Raw genomic sequence first — 19,241 nt, 5'->3', positions numbered from 1 at the left:
AGAATAATATAAATATATATATAATATTTTTCTTTTGTTTTTAAATCATGGCAATTAATATACACAAATTGATAATTGTCATTGTTGAATCGCTTTTGTGCACTTCGATTTAAATCGTTGAAAGTAACACCTTGGAATTAATAATAATGATAAGCTAATTAAGTAAGTAACGTTTGTTTTTTTATGTTAATTAACCGTTACGCCAAGTCAAAGTTTGAACGGCAAAAACTTTTATACTTCTTCGACAAGCTTGAAATGCGACGAAGAAAGAATAAAAATAAACAGTAAATAAAAAATGCATCGATTATTTACGCGTAAAATGGTCCAAAAATAAAACCAACAATTCCTTTTAAAGCTAACATGATGATTCGTTGAATATTATACACCAAACTTGTATATCGATTTCTTCGACATTACTCGATTATGTCAACGTGTATTTGATGAATATGCATGTACTTGCATATACCGTTTCTTGTATAACAATGGCTCCGAAGTGGAATTCGAAAATTTACTTCGAAGAAAAATTTCCACGTTGGTTCGATGGAAAAATCTTAGCATTAAATTAAATTCGATATATATTCGTTTGATAAGATATATATTGCATAGTATCATTAACACTGCAATAGATAATTTTTATATATATATATATATATATATCATATTTTTCTATTTGTGTTGATTATTTGTCTTACTAAAAAAATTATTTAAAATTGCAAATTTGTTTAATCTTTCTCAGAGGAAAATATTTATTTTTAAATTCGAGATAAATATTTATTATTCGAACGATACTTAAATATTCAGGAGATATATCTATTTTAGTTTATATCATATTTTTTGAATTTTGTATATTATCTATCTTATCGCTAAACTAATAACGCTTTACGTGATAAGAATGTTTTTTAGTATAATTTTTTGTTTTTTTCCTTGAATATATTTTTGTTGTATATAAAGTAAGATTACGCAGTGTCAATTATATGCAATAATATTTTGCGAGAATGATTTTGTTACCGTTATTATTATCAGTATTATCTGAAATATTTCTATTTTTTTACGTTGGAACTTTTTGATATATATATATATATAGTATACGATGTTACAATATTCGTTCGCAAAGGGCTAATAAAGTTACATAATTAATCTAATCTAATTTTTTCGTACAGTTATTTTAATATATAATTTATTAAAAATTATTATAAATATTGAAATTATTTATTGTATATATTTTCACATCGATTCAAACAATAATTTTTTAGTGCAAAGTACATCGTTAATTTTCTTCTCTCTCTCTCTCTCTATTTTTGTTTCTTTCCATTGTAATATACGACACGTGGCAATTAAATCGTCTAATTGAAATCAAAGTAATTTCGAACGTAATTGGTAGATTGTTTCGTTCGATTATCGTGAAAGTAAATAACAAATTAGATTATTCCAACAAAATCTCCACGTATCTATATACGTAATATTAATTATGTATAAGTCAATGAAACGATACGTATTTCCTGAATTTAATGAATGATCAAAGAGTTGAACTAAAGTTACATTAAATCTCGATGAAATTTGAATGATGGATCTAGCTGAAAATATAAATACGTCATGCTAACGTTGTGTTTCTATGAATGAGAAAGTGATCGTGACTTTGAATGAATGTATGTGTTTGTATAAATTACTTTGTCGTTTCATCATTTCATTCTTTTATATTTGTACGATACACACGGTATATATGGCTATACATTACGTATGAATTATTTCTTTCTAAAAATTTATCACAACAATAACACACTCTTTTTCTTATTATACATATATATTTTTTTTTTTATATAGAGTGGGTGTATTTTAATTAAGAATATTTGCATTTGTAAATTTATAGATGCATGATAATACTTGAAAACAATTTTAATATATTAATCGATAGCTTTCGTTTTTATTTGTAATCTTTTTAAAAATGACAATTGCAATGTCCCACCTTATATATATATTTATTTTTTTATCTATCTTCTTTAATTACACTACATAAAAATTTTACAAGATTATTATTTAATTTTATTTACAATCCGATAACGAGATTTACATGATTGATTAGACATATGTTGAGACATTAACAAAAAAAATAATACTCGGTTTTTATTCGATAATAATATTCTATGAAACATTCCATTTATTCATTAATGAAAAAAATTTACATATATATATATATATATATATAAAAAAATATTACATATATATTAAATGTTAATATTGAAACATAAAAATAAATGAAATAAAATAATATGATAGAATTTTGACGCGATTCTTTAACAAAAGCAGGTACTATAATATAATGACTATAATAATAGCACATTATCGCGTTCATAGAATCTCTACCCATTTTCTTTCAGTACTAAATCAATTTTTTTACTGCAACTCAAAGCAATTAATTTTTATGCACTTCATGTATCTACTTAGAAAAAAAAAAAGATACGAACGAGATCTTCAATGCATTTATCGTCTTCGCGATTCTTAATTTCTTTGGTAGATATAGTTATATAATGATGCATGTAACTTGTTAATGAAAATTATAGCTTTTTTTTTTTTCTTCTTTTCCTATTTTTCTTTTTAAATACCAGAGATTATATCTTTGTTACGTGTCAATCGATTAAGTGGAAAAATAATCGGATGGTATGTAAATCTATGGAAAATGTGTATTTCAATTTGAAATAAAATTTTACGAACTAAAACATAATTTCAATGCGAATTAACGAATTTATCGTAATGACAAAATTAAAAAGTAAATCTTATAGTTGGAATTAGATAAAGAAAATAAAAATTTATATTTTAAATAGAAATTTATAAAATGTGAAAAATATGAATGTAACGTGTTAGTACAATTATATAACTTGTATATATATATATTAAATCTGAGAAAAAAAAACAATTTTATATACAATAACTTTATTGAAATAGAAGAAAGTACATTTGTATTCTTATAAAATAAAAGTAAAAAAAAATGGAACGAAATAAAATAACTTGAAATAGTAATAAAAAATTGATTTCCGAATGGCATTCGAGCTTTTCAAGCTACGTTAAAAAAAAGAAAAAAAAATTGTTAACGATTGTTCCAGATAAAACATTTTACCTTATCCCTTTTTTTTTCCTTTTTTTTTTTTTCTTTTACCGTCCACATGTCTAACCCACCCCCAACGTGTAATAGCACATTGATTCTCCAACATATCAAAGGACCAACATTTTTCTTTCTTTCCTTTTTGTTTCCTTTTCTATCAACGTACCAACATTCTTTTCTCCTTTCTACCTTTCTCTTTCCTGTTAACCGAACCCTCTCCTTCTTATGTTAGATTTCTTGACTTGTATGAATGCCATTCTTACGGGGGAAGCTATGCAATAAATTTCAATCGTGACATTTAAAATAAGATTATTATATATTATTATTCAAAACTTTCTGATAAGATTATAAAATACGTTTTTATTTGTTATATTTACATATATATCGTTAATTTTTTTTCTTTATCAATAATATTATATTTCTTTTGGTGTACGCGTATATGAATATATTTATGGAATAATATTGTAAAAATATTTTTTTGTTAAATTTAATTTTAATATTTTATTATATTGTGTGGTACTCGTTTAGGCACCGAAGTAAAAAATTAATAATAAGTGAAAATTAATGTTATTATTTATTTATTTTTTTTTTATAATATAAGAAAGCATTTGATTAATTGCAAAATTTGTTTTATTTTATTTTACAAAATGATTAATTATATTAATTCAAGTTCCAACGATAGCGTGTAAACATGCACTTTTTGTACATTGCTCTCTTAAGATACTCTTAAAGGTATCTAAAAGATTAAATAAACAATGATAATATGTTTTATTAGAAATTCCATTATTAGTTATAGTTCAACTTTCTATTTTATTATATTATATCATAATATATTATATTAATATATAAAAATCGCGTTAATATTACAATTGATTATTAAATAAAAACATTATATAATAAACATAATATTATATTATAAAATTTTTATATTTTTGTCGATATAAAATATGAAAACTTGTGACATTATTTATTAATTAGCTTAATATATTGTACATGAAAAATAAAAAATAAAAATGATACACTCTAAGGGCCAATTATTTTTATTTTATTTTTTGTTGTTGTTATTTTCTTATTGTGTAATTTAAGAAGCATTTTTAATGAGTAAAATATTATTATAGTATACATTTTTAATATCGTATTACATTTACCGATATAACTATCGTACGTAACTCTGTTTCGTAACTTTAAGACGTACTAGAAGTTTTCTTACCGAAAAGAAGAAGAAGAAAAAGAAGAAGAACGTAAGGAAAATTGTAAGAATTAAAAATCAATATCGATGCATTTTTGTTCAACGTGTAACACACATCTTCGAATATAATATTTTCTATTCATTTTTTCTTATATATATGCATGACGTGGTACTTACTAATCATAAGAGATCGCGATCATGTTAGAAAACTTTGACCGATCGATGTCGACCATTCCGTTATAATATTTACATTTTCTTTGTATTTACACTCCACATCAACTAGGTCTACTAGGGTTGCCAATATAAAAATATAAATGCAAAAATCAACGTTCCAATTTCTTTTTCAAAAGGAAGAAACCGTATTTATATCATTTCATGTATAGACAATTTCATGGTTTATCTCGAACATTAAACGTATCACGATTGGTTACATTTTACATGTAACATGGTTATATTTTACACTGTTATTTTTGATAAAAATAGATGTACGTAAACTTTTGATATATATTATATTTAAATCTATTATACTACATAATATTTTGTATTCACTTTCTTCAAACTCATCAATTATAAATTATATGATATTAAATCTTAAATTGTTTCTACACAAAATCATATTTGAGAGTTATATGTATTAATCAATATTCAATTGCATTATTAATTTTCAAGAAATATTACAAAATATTAATTACTTTTAAAAAATGTGAGATAAATATAAGTGAATTAATTATAAGACATTGTAAAAAACTTTGTAAGTTGTGCAATAAAAACCTGATTATATTATTAATTACTTTTAAAATATTAAAATATATTATTTCTATAAAATGAAGTTTTAATAATCATATCTTTAGATTTATATCATATATGGATGTAGGAGTTTTTCATGTTAAGGACTATTAGTTTTCATCGTTGAACTTGATTACGTCATTTAATCGAATAAAATCGTGTCAATAGATCAAGATAAAGGGTCATGTGATCGAAGAGACAGGTTAATTTGGAAAGAACTTTACCCATTTAATTCTCATTGCATTGTCATCCGTAGAAAAGGTGAGTCGTAGAAGTAAACTAATCGATATTGCGAACACATTAGCGACCTAAACAAGTTTCTTAAACATTAGATAGATGTTTCTGTAGGTATCCGTACATATATATATGAATTATAAGCATGTGTGAAACTTTATTCACAATTACTAGCTATTACGTGCGTAGGGTAAAAGTGGAGAAGGTGAAATCATTTAACTCTTTATCTTGTCTCCATCTGATTGTCTTTGACAACGAGCATACTACAACATATAGTTAATAATTTTACCATTGAAACTTATTTAGCTAGGTCATTGCCTTTTACGAATTCTTCTTTTATACCTTTATAAAGAATAATACGATCTTTGACCTTTGACCATTGCTTTTTAATCTCCCAAAAAATTAAACGAATTTTCTCTAATTTCAATTGATGATTATTATTCGATCAAAAATTGAATGACTATTAAATTTAATCGAAATGATATTAAAAACATTGACATATTCCACTGTCAATAATTATCGACATATATGTCTCTCGTATAATTTCCATCCTAAAAAAAAAAAAAAAATGAACAAAAATATTTCCGTATTTCATTATTTACTCGTATGCTTGAACGTAAGTAAACAAGAAATAAAAAGGGTACAAATATCTTCCTTTCCTTTTTCCGGTTTATTCGAAATCCTCGCAAATTTACTTTCCTTTTATCTGTTAGTTTCGTAACTTCGAAAGCATTGATCGAGAATCTGCCCGAGTTGAATAAATTTCGGTTATGTGTTCGCGGCATGGTTGTTATTATTATTATTATTATTATTATTATTATTATTATTATTATTACAAAGTAGCGTAAATTTATTTCGGATGTTACGTAATAAATGTCAGTATTACACTTTTCAAAAATGGGAATGAAATTTCGAGATATTAAATTGACAAACAAGACGTAAAAATAATTTTTCTCGATTTATGGAAATAAATTGGAGTATTACTTAACAATAGTAATATATATATATATACCTATATACGCAGGCATAAATAAAATTCGTAAATTACAAATGTTGCACACAAATAATCAACTTTAATTGAATCAATTGTAAATCCGAGACATACTAAGCGGTCGATTTAAATTCTCATTGTGTTCAATTTGATTAGGATGATTTATATATTAATTAAACCAAACCACTAACGAGCAAGCCAATTCATGTACGTTGAGTACGTACTAACAATTAGAAGCAAATTCAAGGAGGATGAAATTGAGATGGATTATCGAGAAGACAATTTATCGTTTCATGACAAAGTCAGATTCAGATTCAGATTTTTCATTGATTATTTATGTTTTCATAAATATATCTTAAATTTAAATTGATGATAATAATAATGAACACGTTAAAATTGAATTATACAATAACTATCGTAATTGTTTCCAGACATAAAGATACGAGACTGTGCAAATTGCTATACTTTTTTTTTTGTATTTTTATTTTACCCTCATCATCGAGAAATATATTTTTAATTTATTAAATCTCGCTAATCTCTAAGGTAATTTAAAAAAAAACGTTTTCAAATTATGTCTGAAAATTTAAGTACTATTCACCGACGATTTTAAAACTACTCAGTCAAGTGTTAAAAAGAAAGAGAGAGAGAGAGAGAGAGAGAGAGAGAGAGAAATTAAAATCATCGAATAACTTAAATTTATCTCAAAAAAATTCGAACGAACGTGTTGGCCTTTTGAATCGTTCTCGAGTGAAAAAACAAATATTACTTTTAAATATACACTAAATTAATTTTGTTGGTGAAACTAAAAACAAATTTTTATCTTCTTGACCTTATTGTTAGTAGTTAATAATGCAAAGCAATCAACGAACTCGTTTATTGTTTTCGAGATTGATTAAAATAAATAAAGCAAGAGTGACGAGAGAATTCCTTGGCGTATCGTTACAAACGTATCTTTGTATTGCTTTTTATTCGTAATTAAAATTTGTTTATTGAAAAAAAAAAGAAACTCCAGGATACAAAAAGAACAAAGTTCGAAGATGTAAAAAGTAATCGTGGATTTGGTTGCGATACGTGAAGGATAAAATTTAATTGTTCAATCGAATTATGTGTCGAAATTATGAAAATCATTTAAATAGTTCATCTCTACAAATATTTATCTAATAATATTGAATGTAAAAAAATAAATAGAAATTTATATCATTTACTATCAGCGATGTTTTATGACAATAGAAATGATTCAAAAGCTTGTAATTCAATTTCATAATTGAAGAAAAAATTATTATTTTCCCCCTAGCCCTCTTCCCCACTTTTCTATAAACTCATCTAATTTACAAGCATTATCGAACTTTTTTATTAACAAAATGTTTCAGTGTGAGTAATTGTATAGTCGAAATTCTACATATTATACAATATATACAAATTATATATATATATTTTCTTATAAGTTTCACGTGTTTATATATGCATTTATTTTTTGTATAAAAATTAAAAACAATTAATTAGAGGATTAAGATATATGAAATAAAAACTTACCGAGCATTTTAAGAACTTTCTTCGAATTTCTGCCAGGATGATGTTTACAACTTCTCTGAGATTCTCCACCGTTTCCAGGTTTTCTCTTCATCATATTAGATTTTCTTAATTTAAGACCAATAAGAATGTATAGAACGGTTATTAAACTCATAGGTACGATGAAGAATAAGAAAGTTGACATCTCGAAGGAATGTTTTATTATAACTCGTTTCACCGTACACATAACGATATCTTGATTAGGATTAACAACACCAAATTGTAATGCCTGAGGTAACGCGAATGACAATCCAACTAACCAGATAACTAAGATTAATTTAACGGCACGTGATAATTTCGACATGGTCTGTGACAAAAATGGATGACAAATGGCAACGTATCTTTCAACGGTAAATGCCGTGATCGTTAAAACCGATGCGTTGGTTGAAGTTTCAGCAGCCAATCCACGAATAACACAAAAACCTTCCCCAAAAATATACGAATATTTGCACCATACCAAATACATTTCGGCCGGTAAACCGGATATTAAAAGCAACAAGTCCGATATTGCTAAACTAAAAAGATAATAATTCGTTGCCGTGTGCATCGACTTGTTGCGTGCAATCACGATACACGTGCTTATGTTACCTATAGTACCACTTATGAATATCGATGCATAGATTATGGTTACGGGTATTACTATATACAAAGAATCCCTTCGTATTATCGTCGGTAAACTTTCTTCGTTTAATATACTTGATGTATTATTATGATAACACGATTCACAGTTTAATTGTTGAAGAATATTATCCTTAAGCGTTGAATAAAATGCACTTGTTGGTGCTACCAAACTAGCTGACAGAGTATTATCCATCGTTTCTTTTATCTTCTTTTCTTTAAGATCATAACTTTTCAAATTGACATTTGATTTTTATTTCTGATTTTTCTTTTATAAACATTCTTCGATCTTTTCGTTATTTTTCTTTCTTTACTTTATATATATATATTTTTTTTTTCTTTACTTAAAACTTGTAGCCGGTCGAAATGAACGTTTAATTTCACTTATGATTTTTCTTTTTTCGTTAAGCAATGCTCTTTTTTTCTTTTTTTTTTTTTTTTCTTTTGGTTCGTTCGAAAATAAACGTAGTTTTTGTGTTATTTAAGATCTCGAAGAAGAGTTGAGAGGATTTTTCTGCTATTTTTCTTCTGTTGCCTTCTAATTGATTTTGCTCCCACGTGATATTGGTAAGAATACGTAGGAGGGATACGAAAGAGATCGGAATCGTTTCTTTTCTTTTCTTTTCTTTTTTTTTTCTTCCCCCCCTTTGTAAATTGATTTTGATATCCACGTGACACCTCGGGAATGACACTCGAGAAGATAAAGTAAAAATAATTCAAATAAAAAAAGAGAAAGAAAAAGAAAGGAAACAAAAAGGAGAACTATATAATTCTATCTTATAAAATATATATATAAATAATTTTACTTCACCTACGAGATAGAACACACGCAATATTCAACAAAAATACGAAAATAAAGTGACGACGAGAATGGGGGTTGAAAAAAAAAAGAAAAAAAAAAGAACGTTTGAAAATAAACAAGAAAACAACAACGATCGACTAGAAACAAAAAAAAAACAAATAGAAAAAGAAAAAAGAAAAACTGGAAAACCAATCGGAATTTTTTTCCCCCCTTTCACACAACAAACAAAATTTCTATATAATTCTATACAACAGATTTTTGTGCATATAAAGAAAACGTGATTTTCTTCGGATGTGTGTGATGGATATACGCGAGAATAATAAAAAAAAATGAAATATAGAGGAAAGAATATAGGGTCGGAAAAAGAAATAAAAAAAGATGTTGTCGTTTTATAATATCGCACACGAGACCGTCACGAGTGCCGCACGAATCGCGACTGAGACGTTAAACACAAACGCGAAGAGGAGGAAATACCGGCCGGCACTTTCTGCGTCGTCTCTGACCATCCTCTTCCTCCTCCTCCTCTTCCATCTCCTTTTGCACCACCTCCTTTTCCTCTTTCTCGCGAAGAGGGGTATTCCATTTATCCGTAATAAATCAGTACTCTTCCTAACCCGCAGTTAATGGGTCGTATGCCCCATTCAGGCCCAATAACCAACACCTAAATATAACGAACGTACTAACCAATTTTAATTTTAACACACTAAACGTACCAACAGGTTTGTTCTAATGATCGTGTCCTGGAATTTGTAAAAATCTTTTATTAAACTGAACCAAAAATTCGCGTGAGTTTATTGTGTTATAAATTGCATAATGAATTGTTTGTTTGTATGAAACTTACTTTGGAAATAATAATAATTAAAAAAAGCACGAACTTTTTGGTTTATTCTAATAATTTGTACAAAAATTTGCTTGAAAACGCATATAATGTGAATACATTAATCATTTTGAAATAAAAGAAGATATATATTGTTTACTATTCAATTGAGAAATGGTCATTTGACTGCTCACGGTATAGGAATAGGTATAATATATTAAATTTTGATACGTTTAATATTAATTTTTATTTTTATTTCACTGAGATCAGTAACTACCCCCTAAGGGGTTGCAACTTATCAGTACACGTTTGTTATTTGTAGCTAAATTAAATTATGTGAGTGCTGAATACTTTTAGCTTAAATGTTTTTTAGAAACGGAATAGTTTATTATTAATACGACTGTTTCCGTTAATTAATATTATTAACTCTACAGATTCTATAATAATAAATTGTATTTAATAATTAAAATTTTTTTGTTTCTTATATATAATTTTCGTGTGACAAGTTTCAAAACAATAATCAATACGTAACATTACAGTATTTTACATCATTTCATATTGACGAACAAGTTTGAAAACTTTTAGCAAACGCATATATGTGTCTATAACAGTCAAAGGGTTAATGCATGTGACGTAACGAAGTAACCGGGCTCCACAATTTGCGGATTGGACCATGAATCTTTTTCCAGTGCACATGAAGATTCGATCAGCTGATGTTGGTAGTCTCTAACGCCTAAGAGAGTTATTCTAAATTTAAAATTAAACTTAAAATTCTAAACTTAATTCGTATCATCATATAGCAACCGTTTATTTTAAAAGTTGCCAAAGTCCATTTTAATATTTTTGTTGTTGATCGTAATAATATCTACAATTGGAAATTAATTGTCATAAAAAAAACATTTCACGGAAAAAATTAAAAATGGACATAGGTCACACACACACGGCTCATCTTTATTTTATATTATACACCTAATTCTGTTTTTAGATACTTTTTCAAAGAATACGTTGAAAAGTATTCGTGTAAAATAATATATCGCATCTATCGAATAGTAGAAGATTGGTTGTTTCGGTTCTAAGAAATCGGCTAAAAATAATACGATAAATCATGAGCTTTCAAAATGATCTTTTTAAAATTTGAGTCGATCGCGTAAAAATAAAGTTCGTGTTAAAATAAAATTGTGGGTGTAACTTTATTATTTAACAATTATCGTTAGAATAAGTATATTTTTGTTTATATACTGTTTTAAATTATTCTTATTTTTCTACCAAATATAGTCCTAAGAATTTCAAAGGTTTAACGTCACTAAGTTCTAAATCAAATTGCATTCTTAACTTTTTCATCTAATTCCATTATAAAGAAGAAAGCTTTTATTTTTTTCATGACAATCATTGTTTAGGAAAGATTGATAGATTTAAAAGTTTTCAGGAAGTGTCCCAAATCTTTCTTGATCTTTCCTCAACTAAATAATGAAACTTTAGTGATAGTATTGTATCAGTATTGGTTAAAACTTAGTTGACACTTTGTAAATTGGATTTCATGCACTTGAGCGACCATAATACGATATCGTATATGTGGATTTAAATAGACAGATATTAATATTATAAATATAATAATAATAATAATAATAATAAATAAATAAATCATTGGGATAGATGCAGAAATAAATATGTTGCATTTATTTATAATCAAGCGTCGTTATATAAAATGAATTTCTCTTATAATAAAATGAATACATTTATTTATGAATCCAAATTTATAAATTACGATATTTTATTAACGAGAAGAAATTTAATATATAGGGGGGGGGGAATTAAATTCTTAATATTAAACAATGTTTGAGAAATTAATCATTTTCTACGCGTATATCAAATTGATTCATAATTAAAATATGTTAATAAGTTATAAATTGAATTTTCTTACAGTAAAACGATAAAATTTGCTGAGTGCATGATATTACAAAAAAAAAAAACAAAGTATCCAAGAATAATTTTCTAAAAAAAAAAGTAACATTTATTTAAAAGATTATTATTCCATTATATATAATATATAATATAAAAAAAAAGAATTATTACTTTTCATAACTCGCTAATTAATTTCTCAATAAAGTTATTGCATTTCACGTACGCGCGATGGGTTTGCAATATTTGATTGGTTAGTTGAATTCGTTCATATGTAAACACGAGTCAGTGTGAGTAGCACGTGTTCGAGACGCACGTGTTTTTCCAACTCGCTAAAATAAAATAGTCATTTAAAGTTGAGAAACAACTAGATTGGATAGCTCTGAAAATAGATTTGTCAATTTTTTAAAATTTCTTGTTTTTTTTTTTTATTTGCGGATGCGTCTTTTTTTGAGAGAATGGATAAAACACAACGTAAGAGGAAGGGTCAAATTTAATCATTTCTATTTCGAGATATGATATCATCTTATATCATCTATAAATGTCTAAATATTTTCAATATGCTATATTTAAATGGATTAACAAAAAGGTATAAAAAAATGTTTTCGAAATGATGATTACTAAAAAACGAAGATATAAAAATTCAAGCCTTTTCAACGATTCATCGAATCAGAATAATGGATATTATAAAAGTAGATATATATAACTTACCTATAAAGATATCGAGATAGTAAATGTCAGGTGTTATATAAGAAAATATAAAAAAAACTATATATATATATAAAACTATTTAAATATTCGCGTTAACAAAGTGGAATTTCTTTTCCCAAAATTTTTCTCGAAAAATTTAATACTATTAATAAATTATAACTTGGTTCGAATAAAATTTTATCTATCTATAAAACGTTTCACGCGAATTTTAGGACTTTTGAAAATTTGCAATCTTTTCTTTCGTATTATTTTTTTGTAAGAATTTTACATTAAAAAGAAAGAAAATAGGGGGATAGAAATTTTGTGTTGCGACGATAAAAGGAAATTAATTAATGCAGACAAAAATTTTCATACCGTTTGTGTGCAAATGAAGTAATAAATTTGTGACACCGTGGATACCTGATATAATTAAAATAACGATGGAAACTTTTGAATCAATGGGACAGTCAAGGTTATTGCATGTCTAAGTTTAGCCAAATTTGAAATTCTTTTTTTCTTAATTTTGTTGTTTCTCGATAAGACCTTCGAATAATTTATTAATAATATTCATTGATTTAATTTGATACGATTTAATGTTCTGAAATATTTTTACATATATATATACTTTTGTTATCCCGAAGAACAATGATCAAAAATAAGATTGGTCGTTAAACTTATTGTATAGTTGTTATTTTTTTTCTTTTCGAAGTTACAATTAATCTTTTTTAATAAATTGACAGAAGTACACAAGGCTAACTTTCATAAATTAATTGATTAAAATGTTTCTCGTCTCAGCTAAGAATATTTTCTTCTTTTTTTTTCATTATATGTTCTTTAAAAATAGCCAAGAATTGACGTTATTCGCAATCGTATTTTCACAGAATTTTAATAAACATCTGTGACTACTTTATAGTCATCTCGTATGACGTTTTTGAATGTTGCTTTCTATGTGACACACACATACATCGTAGTTTTATATATATATATATATATATATATATATATATAATTTTCAGTAGATTCCTTTTCACGAAAACCTAGATTTACTTAAATACAAACTCACGTGTGAATACATGAGTGAAGGACCTAAAACGTTGCAGGAAACCATAAGTATAAAACCCATTGCGTTTTCAACGAGAGATATGCGTATTATTTATCTTGTCTTTCTATATTTATATATTTCTCTGTACCTTTTTCTTTTTACTCTTTCTCGTATTAAACTTTTATGAAATCTACAAACAATTCCAACGGTAACAAAATAAAACGACGCAAACTTTAAAAAGCAATAACGAAATTAAATTACATTTTAAGGCCGGACAACAATAAAGAACATTATGATAAGATAATCTATACAAAAAAATAATAAATAAATAAATATATATAAATGACATAGGGGATAATAATAATTATGATAAAAGATCTATATAGGTTAACGTAATTAAGCAACGATAAGCTTCCCACCGATAATTCGCATAATTTCCATAATTTGCATATTTAATATAAAGAGTTATGTATGTATATCATACACAAAATATTTACATGTATATGTAATATAATTATTTATTTGCCCGTTTAAAAAGTGTTTTGTAAAAATTGATATTAAATAGTAATAAATGTTAGAAATGAAAGAATACAAAAAATAAAAACAGAAAAAATCAATCATATCGGCAATACTTATTTTTACTTCGATATTTACAAAAAAAACAAAAGTAATATTTATCGCAATGAGAATTAAATCAAACTTTTCTACAACGATCAAAAGATTTTCTCTCTCTCTCTCTCTATCTCTCTTCTGTGGGTTAAAATAAATTTATCTTGGAGATAAGAAAACTTGGAGATATTATTAAAATGAATTACGAGAAAGCTTTCCCTTTAATCGCGTGTAATCCACTCCTGTCTTCTTTTTCGTATTCATTTTACTTTCTTCCTTTTTACGTATTACCGTTCTGCTTACTTTCTTTGGAAATGTATTATATTTCAAATAATTTCCTATATAGAAAAAAAAATTATGCATCTATATATATATATTATATTCTTTTTCTTTTTTTTTATTATTATTTTCTTTAATCAATTTTGTAACGAAAAGATAATAGAATTAATTTCGTGTTTCGAAAGTTAATTAAAATTTACAAATGCCCATAATAAGTAAATATTGTTCATATTTATATGTATATATAAATATATACATTCGTAGACAAGATAATTAAGCGTAATTCGTTTCATCTGTTAAATGATTATAACAAATGTTACGTGGCAAATTGATGGTCTTTAGGAATATCTTATTCGACTGATATTAGGATCAGATTGGACCACCTGAAAATAAATAAAGAAAAAAATTATTAATCAATCAAAGAGAGAGAAAAAAAATGAATTAATCCGTTAATTCATTAATCGTACTTCTAAATCATTATTATTATGAGGTAATTTACTTACATTGAAGCTATTAGTGGTTCCTTGATAAGAATAGATGCCTCCTAGAATATAACGATAATATCCGAAATGTTTGATACGATATTCACCAAGTTTAACATCTTTTGGAATTTCCCAGGTAATGTAAACCTGACTCGAACCAAGGACAACAGATTTTCTGACCCATTCGAATCTATGATAAAAAAAAAAATAATAATATAATCGAATCGTATCTATTTTCTATATTTAAATTTGACAAATATTTCATTTAATCTAAATTGTTTATTAAATTATTAGAAACGCATACTTTGTTTCCCAGTCAGCATCCGTAGCAACAGTAATCCAAGTATTGTTATTTATCGCTAATCGTTCGATTATCAAATACGTTTCATCCGTCATTAGGTTATTTCGCGGATGTCCCGAGATCTGGAAAATGAAAATTAAATCAAACGTTGAAATAAATAATAGACGATACACGTTATAAACATTATTATTCTATCGATTTTATCATCTTGTTAATACGCCCATTGAAAATACGGGAAATTGTATTATTACATATACATAATATGCAAATGTGATTATATTTGATTTATATCATTTAAAAAGAGTATTGATATATATATATATAATGAACTATTCAACATTTATTCATTCATTTTCGTAACAATTGTATGTATGTAATACGAAAAACGATAACAGTATTAAAATTATAAATTCAATACGATTGGATGTTATGTAATTTATAATTTATATAAAATGTTTTATAATTTATGATTTATATAAAATGTTTCATTTAGTTTTCTTTTTTTTTTTTTACCCATTATAATGATTTGATTATTATATCTATTTTTTCTTTATTGCAACTTCTTATTCGAAGAATGATAATCATATTTTTTTGTCTGAAATGATCGCTATAGAAAAAGAAAAGAAAAATAACATTTCCAACTTGTTACTCACGAATGATACTTTGACGATATCTCCAGGATAAACGACAGAATTCGGTTGTATCACACAATCGCCAAAATTGTATCCCCAGCTTGCCGCATCGAAAAGAACCGGTGTGATAAAGCTGATCATTTTTTTCGAGCTTAAATACTGCGGGCTAGGACCCGGATTAACTTCTTTCTTCTGCGAATAATATAATAGATTTTTATTTTGTTGACCAATAACAAATTTGATTTGGAATATAATAAGTCAAAGAAAAAAAGGTTTATAATAATTGATAAAATTAAATCAACGAATTATAATATATACTATTTTTTTTTATTAATTACTTACTTGAATGGCAGACATTACAAGATTTTGATATAATTTAAGATAAATAGTTAATGTATGTGGACCGTATATAGTGGATGCTCCTTCGTACCTTTGAATCTAAAAATCAATAAAGTACAACACTTGATAACGATCAAATGATAATGATATAAAACAAAAACAAAAGTATGTTTAACATTCTTGGTACGATAATAACATTCATGTCCTGTAAAACTATACACGATAGATTCATCTATCAACATTCAAAGTGAAACAAGATAAAAATGTCTCGATCTTAATTATTCATTTAACCGGTTTCCATACTTAAGACAATTTTTCAAACAAATATTTAAGAGTCATTAATAATTTGAATAATTCGTATTCGTTGAGGGAAAAGAATGTTAATGTAAAAAAAAGAAAAAAGAAAGGAAAAACCTGTGAGATAACGTTGAACGAACAAAACTAAAAAAAAATTGTAATCCTGAATTATAAGAAGAAGAATCATAAGAGTTGATGTTAGAGAAATGCTCGTTACACCGAGAGGTTTTACAAAATGAATAGACGTACTTGGTATTCCTCTGGGGTGGTAATGTAATCACTGTAAGTATTACAAAGGCCTGCGATTATCACAGTGTAATCCTCATCGTATGTGACGCTATTCGTAGCAGTTTTGATAGCCTCTCTCAGTCTTCTTCCAGACATTGTCGTGAATTCACCTGGTACTCCAGCGATAATAACATTTCCAATAAAAGCGACCTGCGTTGAAACGATTCTCGGTTGCCACTGGTACGGGAACTTCATCTTCAGCAAACAAGATTAATGTGTTATATAGAAGAAAAATAAAAGAGGAAAAATAAAGAAACGGAAAAAAGAGAAATCACAAAGATATTAAGAATGAAGTTATTATTGTTAGACTGATTTTTCACGTTATTTCATTAAATACTATTATTCGATTATATAAATATATATTTAATATTATATATATTAAATATATATTAAATATAAATATAATATAATAATAAATATAAATATAATATATATTTAATNNNTATATATTATATTATAAATATTATATATATATATATATAATTGTAATTAACAATGTTTCATTCATTCGATACTTCGTATTATGAATTAATTTATATAAAGGTAATATATTTTATTTAACAGTCATTCGATGATCAATTAACTGTGATGATTTATTATAATTAAATTTACAAACGATACGTTATAAAATCAATTTCGAATTTAATCTTTCATAGAATTTTGTTTGTTCAATATACTAAATCGTATATATATATAAAGTTTATGATAATATAATAAAATAAAAGAATTAAATAAGAATTAAATTATATAATTTATCAAATATTATTATGTAAAATATGTTTATTATTTTTGAACGTCATCCTATCATTTTTTATATAATTTAATTACATATTACTTTTATCGAAATAAACGAATCGATGAATGAATTATCATTTGACTTTTTTATTATTGTATATTATACTTACTCGACCTGTGGCAAGTAAAATAGGTTTAGGACTGTGACAACGAATGTCTTCATCTGTAGGAGCAGCTAAAAAATTTCGTACTGCGTTCCAAAAAGGATTAGAAGTCGTGGTACCTTGTTCGAAAGAAAACGAACCTGGCCCATCAGTTGTACCAGCAGCAAAACTATAACCCATTGCTGGTAAGCAACCATATACCTAAAATAAAAAATAAGAATAAGAATGAGACAAAAAAACAAAAAGAAGACAATAAAAACATTTTTATATAAGCAAGAACCTTAGTCCCGTTTATTTATTTATTTATTTATTTTCTTTTTTTCTTTCTTAGAAATTTATTCTCTATCCTTCGTTTTGCTCTGAATACGATAATGGTAATAAAGATATGAATTCTCTTATTTAGTTCAAACATTAGAAAAAAAAAAAATACTCATCGGTATAACAATTATCTCACAAATACCAATACTACTTGCGCTTGGTACGGTGAAATATAATGATTTTATGTAATCCGAGATCATCGACTCGGCAAACGCTATAATTCTATATAAATGGAAATTTTCGCAGGATTAAGAAATACGTACGGTTTAATCGATATCATTGTTAGATGCAACGCGTATGTACATATATGTTTATTATATATATTATATATTTCATGTTCCGATCGATGAATCGCGTGAAAGGTTTTACAGACAAATTTCAAAATAATAACGTTTAGCAAGAATCGCGCGATCGAATGTAAATTGATATATTCGTTGTTAAAATGATTGAACAATATAATAACGAAAATAAATTGAATGTTTGTCATATGTAAATAAATGGCTATAAAAATTGATAAAACAATTTCAAATGAAAACGTTTTGTATTGAACGTTTAAATGACAAAAATATATTAAGTTAACCGTGTAATAGTTTTCTCTCTTTTATTTTTTTTTTGGAAATTAAAATATTTAAGTAAATATATTATTTTACTATAATATATTGAATTAAAATGGCTCATAGAAATAAAAGTTAGTTTCTGTTTCTTTTTTACTTATCGTAGAAAAATGTGTTGATTAAATTAATATAAATTATTTATTTACTGAAAGAAGAGTATATTTAAATTTTTCTAATAAAAAAAAATATCTTTACTTTCTCAAATTCTCCTGTAGTTTTATTATAAAACGTTGCAGATTCCTTAGGCATATCAACAAATTGATGTACAACACGTATCGGACCGACTACTTCCTTCGGACGACCATTCTTCCAAAGATCCTGTAATAAACAAACGAACAATTATTATTTTACAATTTCTCAATAGTTCCTTCGCGTTTTTATTATAAAACTTTGAATTAACTTAATTAATTTTGTTATTTTAAATGACACTGATATTATATTTTATTATA

At 25.8% G+C, this 19,241-nt stretch overlaps 3 protein-coding genes across 3 annotated transcripts in view; 1 reads left to right on the top strand and 2 right to left on the bottom strand.

The window, feature by feature from the left end:
• The window catches only part of LOC106793707 (neuromedin-U receptor 2-like), an 18,127-nt gene extending 9,380 nt beyond the window's left edge, over positions 1-8,747 (bottom strand). Inside the window, exon 1 of the mRNA XM_014760852.1 lies at positions 7,831-8,747. Coding sequence (XP_014616338.1) covers positions 7,831-8,680 — 850 coding nt within the window. The 5' untranslated portion in view covers positions 8,681-8,747. The remainder of the gene's footprint in view (positions 1-7,830) is intronic.
• The window catches only part of LOC106793708 (sorting nexin-4-like), a 51,926-nt gene that overhangs the window by 13,709 nt on the left and 18,976 nt on the right, over positions 1-19,241 (top strand). The gene's annotated exons all lie outside the window — the stretch shown is intronic.
• LOC106793706 (neutral ceramidase) overlaps positions 14,795-19,241 on the bottom strand; it is a 35,300-nt gene continuing 30,853 nt past the window's right edge. The window contains exons 8-15 of the mRNA XM_014760851.1: positions 18,988-19,110; positions 17,867-18,061; positions 16,923-17,156; positions 16,380-16,475; positions 16,059-16,229; positions 15,409-15,527; positions 15,126-15,294; positions 14,795-15,005 (exon numbers count right to left, since the gene is read on the bottom strand). Coding sequence (XP_014616337.1) covers positions 14,961-15,005; positions 15,126-15,294; positions 15,409-15,527; positions 16,059-16,229; positions 16,380-16,475; positions 16,923-17,156; positions 17,867-18,061; positions 18,988-19,110 — 1,152 coding nt within the window. The 3' untranslated portion in view covers positions 14,795-14,960. The remainder of the gene's footprint in view (positions 15,006-15,125; positions 15,295-15,408; positions 15,528-16,058; positions 16,230-16,379; positions 16,476-16,922; positions 17,157-17,866; positions 18,062-18,987; positions 19,111-19,241) is intronic.

This window comes from Polistes canadensis, unplaced genomic scaffold (genome assembly GCF_001313835.1).
Source record: "Polistes canadensis isolate GaletaPanama2010 unplaced genomic scaffold, ASM131383v1 scaffold_17, whole genome shotgun sequence".
Taxonomy (NCBI): Eukaryota; Metazoa; Arthropoda; class Insecta; order Hymenoptera; family Vespidae; genus Polistes; species Polistes canadensis.
This window is presented reverse-complemented; position numbering and strand designations above follow the sequence as displayed.